Below are 9,436 nucleotides of genomic sequence, written 5' to 3' on the forward strand. Positions count from 1 at the left end.
TACAGTCGGAAGCGGAAGTGAACAAGTACGCTAAGCTAAAAAACCTGCTGTGTAATATCGTCTCCGCTGCTACTGAAGAGACGCGTAATAAACAATAAGAAATTTAAATATATCAGTAAATAAATATGCCGGATTACTTAGGAACCGAACAGCGTAAAGTTAAAGAGGAGGAAAAAGATGACACGACAATTCGAGGTATAGTTACTTTATATACATGTACAATATTAGCATGTTAGCATGTAGCTAGCATTTTGCAATAAAAGGCTAAACTACGTGTAAGATGTTTGTTATTTATTTCATCTTTAATTTTTAAAATAAATAATACGACTCTAAGCATATAGATGCGATAAAGTGAGCAGAATTTTGTTGTTGTTAGGCAACTCGAGCTAAATTGGACGTTAGCTTTCTCGGCTAATTCATGACACTACGTTAGTTACCGTCGGATGCAAAAGTTTGTGCCCCCCATCAGGATGTGTTTCTGAATAGAAAAGTCAAATCCAAATAAAATTTTATTTTATTTGTCTCACACATACAGAGTACGACATTCAAACATAACGAATGCAATTTGGGATAAAACATATAACCAAAAGGAGGTAGATAAATAAAAGAGAATAATCTATATAAAAAGAAACTATAACAAATATGAAAATATAAGTGAAATATAATGTATAGACATAAATATACATAAATGAGTATGGTTCTAATTATTGTCCTTAAAGTGCCCATGTGCAGTATGGTGTGTATAAAGTGGCAGAGATGGGGGGACTCGAGTCATATGACTTGACTCGAGTCAGACTTAAGTCGCATATTTGAGACTTGAGACTTGCTTGACAAATATTAAAAAAGATTCGACTTGACATTCTTGACTTGAGACTTACTTCTGACTTACTCCCACCTCTGTAAAGTGGCACTGTGCTGTGCAAGTCCAGAGTTAAAGGGTCGGTTCAGAGTTAAAGGGTCGGTTCAGAGTTAAAGTGTCGGTTCAGAGTTAAAGGGTCGGTTCAGAGTTAAAGGGTCGGTTCAGAGTTAAAGTGTCGGTTCAGAGTTAAAGGGTCGGTTCAGAGTTAAAGGGTCGGTTCAGAGTTAAAGGGTCGGTTCAGAGTTAAAGGGTCGGTTCAGAGTTAAAGGGTCGGTTCAGAGTTAAAGGGTCGGTTCAGAGTTAAAGTGTCGGTTCAGAGTTAAAGGGCCAGTGCAAAAAAATGTGTGCAGAAAAAGTGAAGATGGAGAGAGAGATCCAGATCCTGTGTGTTTCCTGGTTTAAGTGGGAATTATTTTATCATTACTTACATAAACTTTCAGTGTGTGATCTAGTTCAGGTTTTCACAAAATGTACATTTGGGGAAAATGTCTTAAGGAACAAAAACGAAGCTGTAGTGAGATTTAGCTCTCATTAAAGCACAACTCAAGGTTTAGAAAGAGAGATTTATGCTGTAAAGAAGTCAGTTCACGGTCATGTTTATTGACTCCAATTCCCAGAATGCACTGCAGCCAAACGACCCTCAGTTTTTTGTTTTTTTTTCTTTTAATGTCACCAAACTTATAATTGTTTGCATGTTTAAATAATGGTTATTATATAATTCTATCTATAATCTAAATTATTATAGAATTTATTCATTATTTCTGAAGTTGATTTGTTTGTCTTTTGTTTGTTAGCTTTGGATGAAGGAGACATCGCTCTGCTAAAGACTTATGTAAGTGCCCCTTTAATGACATCATGGTTTTATCATTGTTCTGTACATGATTTTAAAGCCAGTGACGTCGTCGTCGTTGTCTTCCACGTATAGGGTCAGAGCACATATTCCCGTCAGATCAAGCAAGTGGAGGATGACATCCAGCAGCTCCTCAAGAAGATCAACGAGCTCACAGGTAGGCGAGAGACACGACTTTAGATTAGATTAGATTAAACGGATCTGATGTCGGTGGTTGTGTTGTAAAACGTGCGCTCGGACTGTGCAGGTATTAAGGAGTCGGACACGGGCTTGGCTCCTCCTGCTCTGTGGGATCTGGCTGCTGATAAACAGACGCTGCAGAGTGAACAGCCGCTGCAGGTTGCCAGGTGTGAAGAGTTTACTCAGTTTTCTGTTGATTGAAAGTGGCTTCCTCTGAAGCACCACATGAAGCTCTGTCGTTTAACGCTTCATGTTTCGGGCTCTTAAGGTGCACCAAGATCATCAACGCTGACTCAGAGGATCCGAAGTACATCATCAACGTGAAGCAGTTCGCCAAGTTCGTGGTGGATCTGAGCGACCAGGTCGCCCCGACCGACATCGAGGAGGGAATGAGAGTTGGGTGGGTAGAGCAGTAGCACATGCCACAAAACCTACAGTTTTATTCTCCGACGCTTGCTGGAAATCCCATGTTGTGTTTGTTCTCGTCTTCCAGCGTCGACAGAAACAAGTATCAGATCCACATTCCACTGCCGCCCAAAATCGACCCCACAGTCACTATGATGCAGGTGAGGAAGCAGCCAAGGCGCCGTGTCACTCTACACACGTCACACTCTACACACGTCACACTCTACACACGTCACACTCTACACACGTCACACTCTACACACGTCACACTCTACACACGTCACACTCTACACACACCAGCCGTCACACTCCACACACACCAGCCGTCACACTCCACACACACCAGCCGTCACACTCCACACACACCAGCCGTCACACTCCACACACACCAGCCTTCACACTCCACACACACCAGCCTTCACACTCCACACACACCAGCCTTCACACTCCACACACACCAGCCTTCACACTCCACACACACCAGCCTTCACACTCCACACACACCAGCCTTCACACTCCACACACACCAGCCTTCACACTCCACACACACCAGCCTTCACACTCCACACACACCAGCCTTCACACTCCACACACACCAGCCTTCACACTCCACACACTCCAGCCTTCACACGTCACACTCCAGCCTTCACACGTAACACTCCAGCCTTCACACGTCACACACCAGCCTTCACACGTCACACACTCCACACTCCAGATTCCAGAATAAGATGTATATATAAAATAAACTGTAACCTGAAAAGAATAAATGGGTGTGTGTAAACAGGTGGAGGAGAAGCCAGATGTGACCTACAGCGATGTCGGGGGCTGTAAGGAGCAGATCGAGAAGCTCAGGGAAGTGGTGGAGACGCCTCTGCTGCACGTACGTCATCAGTCAGACTTCACACTGAATTTCTGTCTTTCTGTTTCGTCCGGGTCCGAGCGTCTCTCTCTCTCTTCCTGTTCAGCCGGAGCGCTTTGTCAACCTGGGCATCGAGCCCCCTAAAGGCGTGCTGCTGTTCGGACCTCCAGGAACGGGGAAAACTCTGTGTGCTCGCGCTGTGGCCAATCGCACTGACGCCTGCTTCATCAGAGTCATCGGCTCCGAGCTGGTCCAGAAGTACGTTGGAGAGGTGAGCACGCTGCTGCTGTACACGCTGAGAGAGTCATGTCCATAATCCAGATGTGGTGTTGTTAACAAGGTCTGTGTTCTCTTTAGGGAGCTCGAATGGTTCGGGAACTCTTCGAGATGGCCAGGACCAAGAAGGCTTGTCTAATCTTCTTTGATGAAATCGATGCTATTGGAGGTAACGGTTCTCGAGAGGCTGATTTTTATTCTACAGACTTGCGTTACATTTAAATTTCTGCCATTTAATGGACACCTTTATTCAGAGTGACTTGTAATTTTACCTCATTTTATACAACTGAGTAATTGAGGGTTAAGGGCCTCGCTCAGGGGCCCAGCAGTGACAGCTTGGTGGACCTGGGATTTAAACTCATGACCTTCCCATACCTCATTTACCAGTCATTCACATCCTGCTGACTTACTGACCTCATTCATATAAATCTGGAATGATCGACAGATGTGTAGGTGATATTCGCCCGTATTATCTGACCCCTGGAAGCCCCACCCACGGGCCCCTTTTTATCAGATTGTGTTTGCCTTGGCTAATATAACTGTATAGAGTCTACATGCTCCTTTTTTCTGTCCAGATTGATTATTTGATCAATTCCCTCTACGTTCACGAATCTCCACCCACAGGATCTTCCCTGTCCTGGAGTGTGCAGTGTATTTAAAATGACTGACAGGAGGCAGATCCAATCACAAAAAAGCTTTTCAGCAACTTAAGACTGACTTATTCCGTCGTTCCCCTGCCATTTATTTATTTATTTATTATCTCTAACCTCACGAACCTGTGCAGGAGCTCGTTTTGATGACGGAGCTGGAGGAGATAACGAGGTCCAGAGAACCATGCTGGAGCTCATCAACCAGCTGGACGGCTTCGACCCCAGAGGAAACATCAAGGTCCTGATGGCCACCAATCGACCCGACACTCTGGACCCCGCCCTCATGAGACCCGGGCGTCTGGACCGAAAGATCGAATTCAGCCTGCCTGACCTGGAGGTGAGGACGTTTCCCATCACATCACTGAGCCTCCAGAGCTCTAAGACCTGCTGCTGATGATGTCACAGCGATGCTTCCGTTGCTATGATACACAAAATCTCAGAAGCATGGTGGAGGCAGGGGTTATAAGATTATCTGTGGTTCAAGACCAATACATGTCTGATCCTCACACTCTGATGTTTAAAGTGTTAAATTAATCTGTATTGGATAGGAAATATTTTCATGTTTTAAGAAACACACACATTCACTAAAGTGTGTATCATCAGGTATCCAGGTGCCATGGCAACGTTGTCTTTCGCACCTGATTGGATGAGAAGTCGTCCGTTTTAAACCGAACCGTGACTTGGCTCTTTAAATGAAACCCTCAAGGCTCCGTAAAGAAAACGCGTCATGAGTCACGGTGTATTTTTCTTCCCCCCCTTTTACGCAGGGTCGCACTCACATCTTTAAGATTCACGCTCGCTCCATGAGCGTAGAGAGAGAGATTCGGTTCGAGCTGCTGGCCCGCCTCTGTCCCAACAGCACAGGTTAGTCAACTCTTACCTGCACTTCTACTTTCTTTTTCTCCTCAAACCCCAGACTGAATCCGTGGTGTTTTTTTTTTTTTCTTTTGCAGGAGCGGAGATCCGGAGCGTGTGCACGGAGGCGGGAATGTTCGCCATCAGAGCTCGCAGGAAAATCGCCACAGAGAAAGATTTCCTCGAAGCCGTCAACAAAGTCATCAAGTCCTACGCCAAGTTCAGCGCCACCCCGCGCTACATGACCTACAACTGATCGCACTCTTTCCTCACCCTGTCCTTCTTCACAGGAAAGAGTCATGCTGTGCATCCGTCTACGTTCGTCTGTTCTTTAAATGCTAGAATTAAATAAAATTTACCACATGATCACCTTTTGGTCCTGAGCTTGAAGAAAGGAAAAAAAAGCATCACACAATCATTTGAGATTTTCCTTTTATTATACAAAATAGCTCTAAAAAGCACAAAAGTGTTACGTTCAATAGAGACCACACACAACACTAAGCCTCTCGCACACACGATCACATCTAAAGCGCTCACAATAATATATTAACACACTCCAATATTCAGAAGAGCCTGAGCTTCGTCACAGATTTGTTTTTGTTTGTTTTTTTGGTAGATTAATATAAAAATATCAAACAGTAACATCAGCATTTGGTTCAGAAACACAGTCCATCCAGTAGAAAATACAAAAAAATCTATAAATTTTGATCTTTACCAGCATTTTGACTAGAAATGAGGCGATAATTAACACTAACAGCTTCCGTGCTTCAGGTCACATCACAATGCCGCTGCGTATCGACCGTCGTCGTGACCAGTCACTGTAACCATGGAAACGGTCTCCGGCGCTCCGCGTGTCAGCTGGCTAGCTAACTCGCCTAGCTGACGCTCTTTATTAGGTATTTTATTATTCTCAGTAACGCAGATGAAATAAGGTGCAAGTCTCTCCGTTATCAACTCGTTTTCTTCTGCCGGACATCAGACGAGTGTTATGAATGAATTAATGATTTATTAACGATCTATTCCATTGGTTCGTTTAAATATCTTATTAAATGTAATTTATTATTTGTTTTAATTCGTTTTGGTTCAGTCACACATTTTTAACATCATTTTAATCAGTGAGATACATTTTCACCGAAACAAACTTTTAATTATTGAACTATTTAATTTTTTCCCCCAGTTACATCTTTTGTTTTTTTTTTAAATTCATTAATTAAAGACATCATGAGGGGGAAAAAAAAATTAGTGCTTTTAAAGCTTCTTTTGTAAGTTACGAGTGTGAAAAACACCTTTAAAACTATGTGATGTGGAAATTATGGGATATGAAGAGATTAAAAAAACAAATCCCAGAGAGGTCTGAATGAAAGTGTGTGTCTGTGTGTGTGTGTGAGATGGTGTTCAGCATTGTGTTCAGTGAGAACGTGTTTCTCTCACAGTATCGTCACGTTCGTCTCGAGGCGAGTTTAAAGGCAGGACGTGTTCCAGGCAGAACAGCCTGACGTCGACTTCCTGTTTTGCTTCTAAATGCTTTTCTACTCTAAACTCACTCGTTCTCCGCTCCGTACAACACTCGTCATTCCAACCCTTCAGATGAGCACTTCCTGTTTCCTGTGTGCTCGGCGGCGGACGGAGCGAGGCAGAGGGAGAGCGCCCTCGTGTGTTTGCACTGCAGTACAGCGTCGTGAACGGTGGGAAAGACCATGTCCAGGGTCACAGCACTGCTGAAGAACTGCAGAGTCCTGAGATCAGAGAGAAGAGTTCCTGTCCACACACACACACACACACACACACACACACTCAGCACATGGCTTTGTTTACATCACAGTGCCCTTTTAATGTCTTATATGTACACTTACGGCTACATCCAGCAAGCACGATTTTCACATCTATGGCTGCAAACTCCTTAATAACCTGCAATAATAACCAGACATTTACTCACACACACACACACACACACACAGCTTTTAGGAAGGAATAAAAGCTGTTACAGGAAAATCAACAATATACACTGAAGTTGATTCAGTGCACTGATTATTATGACAGCTGTGTTTAATGTTAAATAAATCCGTTTTAAATAATGTTAAATAGCTTACCGATTTAATAGCTTTGGCTCCTACAGAGTCCATGAAGTTGACAGCACTTAAGTCCAGGATGATGGAGTGGATGGGACAGAACGGCTGGAGGAAGCGATCCTCCTCGGAGTCAGACTCGGCCTCGGGTATTTGTCCGTTAATGTGCGATTCTGTCTGAGGTTCGGCCGCCAGTTCATGACTCACACTTAGTTCCATATCCTAAGGGCAAAAACACAACATATGGTTAAACCTAGTAGACAGTAGAGTAGAAGAGAATAGAGTAGAACACGTGTGTTCGGTCATGTGTGTCGTGCCATGTGGGTCAAATAATATCGGTCGAATCATATGGGTTGTGTCATGTGGGTCGGATCATATGGGTCGTGTAATATGGGTCGTGTCATGTGGGTGGGATCATATGGGTCGTGTCATATGGGTCGTGTCATGTGGGTCGGATCATATAGGGTCGTATCATATGGGTTGTGTCATATGGGTCATTTCATACGGGTCAGATCGTACAGGTCGGATCATAGGGGTCGAATCATAGGGGTCGAATCATAGGGGTCGAATCATATGGGTCATCTACCAATGTCAGAACACTTCTGTAATTTCTAGCCATAAATAACATACTCGCTATGTTATAAAACATGATCTTCTGTAGTGTAGAATAGAGCAGAATAAAACAGTACAGTAGAGTAGATAGAAGAGAGTACAGTAGTGTGGAACGGAGTAGAAGTGAGTAGAGTAGAGGGAGAAAAGTGAGCGAGTACCAGTTTGACGACGGCTGTCTTCTTCCCCTCAGAGCTGGGATGTAGAGATTGATGCAGCTTCTTCTTTTCTTTCTTTTTCAGTCGCTTCTGCTGGGATTTTCTCTCCGCCAGCAGCTGTGCAGGATCGACTCCTGTCTGGAAAAAGAAAAAAAAAAGCTCTACGTGAAATACGTACATCATTGTCTCATTACAAATCTCTACATTTACAACGATGTTCACTCGGGTTATGTTTTCCAGCAAGGGTTAGAGCTAAAGCTATAAAACTTTACATGTTTTTTTTAGTATTTAGATTAAAAAAAATAATTTAAAAAAGAAACTGGTGAAATCACTAATTTTATATTTAACCCTATGACATAAATGTACGATTATTTATTCCTATTCTTCTTACTTTTTCCTTGAGAGTGCTCACGTACTGGTCGCTGTTAGCAAAGTAGATGGAAGAATTGGAATGGAAAATCTTAATTCCTGAACATTCTGTTGCCTGGAGAAAGAGCGAGATCCAAAGCTTATTTACATTTGACAAGAATGAATCACGCTTACAATGCAAATTAAAACAAATCGGAGTTTTGGTCCTAAAAAAAAAAAAGCATTACGTCTTCATATTCCTCAGTGTCGTAGTAAAGTCCGGTGCCAGAGATTTGCCCGAGAATAACACTTTTGGGGCTGTGGGGGGGAAGGGGGGGGGAACAAAACAGGATCATATTTAAGAAAAATATTTTTACAACCTAGTATTACAGAACTAAACCTTGTAAAGTGAAACATCAGGGCTAACAAAACTAAAGTGCAGTTTAAAAATCATACCACTCTATGTTTACATATGGAACCATATATATATAAAGACTTATATAAATAACATTCAATTAAAAATGTATTTTTTTCTTTTTTTATTACATAGTTACTCCACAACCCAGAGAAATTAAAAATCCTGTGAAAAATGGTTCTACAGCACAGATTTTCCCTTTTACAGCTAAAATGATTCATGAAACGATTCGAAATTCACTTAAATGATTCATGACTCACTCAAATGATTCAGTAAATGACACAGACTCACAGTTAGACAGGCTTTAGGCTTTTTATAAAATGATTTATGAAAGATTCGAAAGATTCAACCAGTCATTCAGGTTTGCAGGCTGCTGCGTGGTGAAATACGTTTTAATGAGTTCAAGTGATTTGGTAAATCGTGGGTGCTCAAACGATTCAATGAGTCGTAGAATCATTGGAATAAATCATAAATTTGAACTGCATGAACTGGTCTTGTTTACCTCTGCGTTCTGTAGATGACTGTGAGTATAGCGAATGTAACGGCCACCAGGAGGCCGTAATCCAACCCCAGCAGGACGGATGCCACAAAGGCCACCACCCAAATCGCCTTGGGAGAGGACGACCACACACACACACACATACAGGAGACACACACACACATACAGGAGACACACACACACATACAGGAGACACACACACACATACAGGAGACACACACACACATACAGGAGACACACACACACATACAGGAGACACACACACACATACAGGAGACACACACACACATACAGGAGACACACACACACATACAGGAGACACACACACACATACAGGAGACACACACACACATACAGGAGACACACACACATACAGGAGACACACACACATACAGGAGACACACACA

The 9,436-nt window shown here is 42.8% G+C and overlaps 2 protein-coding genes across 2 annotated transcripts in view; one reads left to right on the plus strand and one right to left on the minus strand.

The window, feature by feature from the left end:
- Position 1: 1 nt before the first annotated feature.
- psmc2 (proteasome 26S subunit, ATPase 2) lies at positions 2-5,303 on the plus strand. The gene is made up of 12 exons (XM_027160336.2): positions 2-195; positions 1,654-1,691; positions 1,785-1,866; positions 1,957-2,056; positions 2,158-2,289; positions 2,383-2,455; positions 3,079-3,174; positions 3,260-3,424; positions 3,511-3,598; positions 4,214-4,416; positions 4,847-4,943; positions 5,033-5,303. Exons 1-12 carry the CDS (start codon positions 126-128, stop codon positions 5,188-5,190), a joined length of 1,302 nt encoding a protein of 433 aa, XP_027016137.1. The 5' UTR covers positions 2-125; the 3' UTR covers positions 5,191-5,303.
- Positions 5,304-5,352: 49 nt separating this feature from the next.
- The window catches only part of slc26a5 (solute carrier family 26 member 5), an 18,190-nt gene continuing 14,106 nt past the window's right edge, over positions 5,353-9,436 (minus strand). The window contains exons 13-19 of the mRNA XM_047804287.1: positions 9,033-9,139; positions 8,364-8,433; positions 8,159-8,251; positions 7,771-7,905; positions 7,025-7,222; positions 6,788-6,842; positions 5,353-6,692 (exon numbers count right to left, since the gene is read on the minus strand). Of these exons, the coding sequence (XP_047660243.1) occupies positions 6,505-6,692; positions 6,788-6,842; positions 7,025-7,222; positions 7,771-7,905; positions 8,159-8,251; positions 8,364-8,433; positions 9,033-9,139 (846 nt within the window). The 3' untranslated portion in view covers positions 5,353-6,504. The remainder of the gene's footprint in view (positions 6,693-6,787; positions 6,843-7,024; positions 7,223-7,770; positions 7,906-8,158; positions 8,252-8,363; positions 8,434-9,032; positions 9,140-9,436) is intronic.

Source organism: Tachysurus fulvidraco, chromosome 19, assembly GCF_022655615.1.
Source record: "Tachysurus fulvidraco isolate hzauxx_2018 chromosome 19, HZAU_PFXX_2.0, whole genome shotgun sequence".
Taxonomy (NCBI): domain Eukaryota; kingdom Metazoa; phylum Chordata; class Actinopteri; order Siluriformes; family Bagridae; genus Tachysurus; species Tachysurus fulvidraco.

Coding starts and splice junctions, on each gene's coding strand:
- psmc2 (XM_027160336.2), top strand. CDS start 126: ATGCCGGATTACTTAGGAACCGAACAGCGTAAAGTTAAAGAGGAGGAA. Junction 3,175..3,259: donor TGGAGACGCCTCTGCTGCAC/GTACGTCATCAG, acceptor CTTCCTGTTCAG/CCGGAGCGCTTTGTCAACCT. Junction 3,425..3,510: donor TCCAGAAGTACGTTGGAGAG/GTGAGCACGCTG, acceptor TGTTCTCTTTAG/GGAGCTCGAATGGTTCGGGA.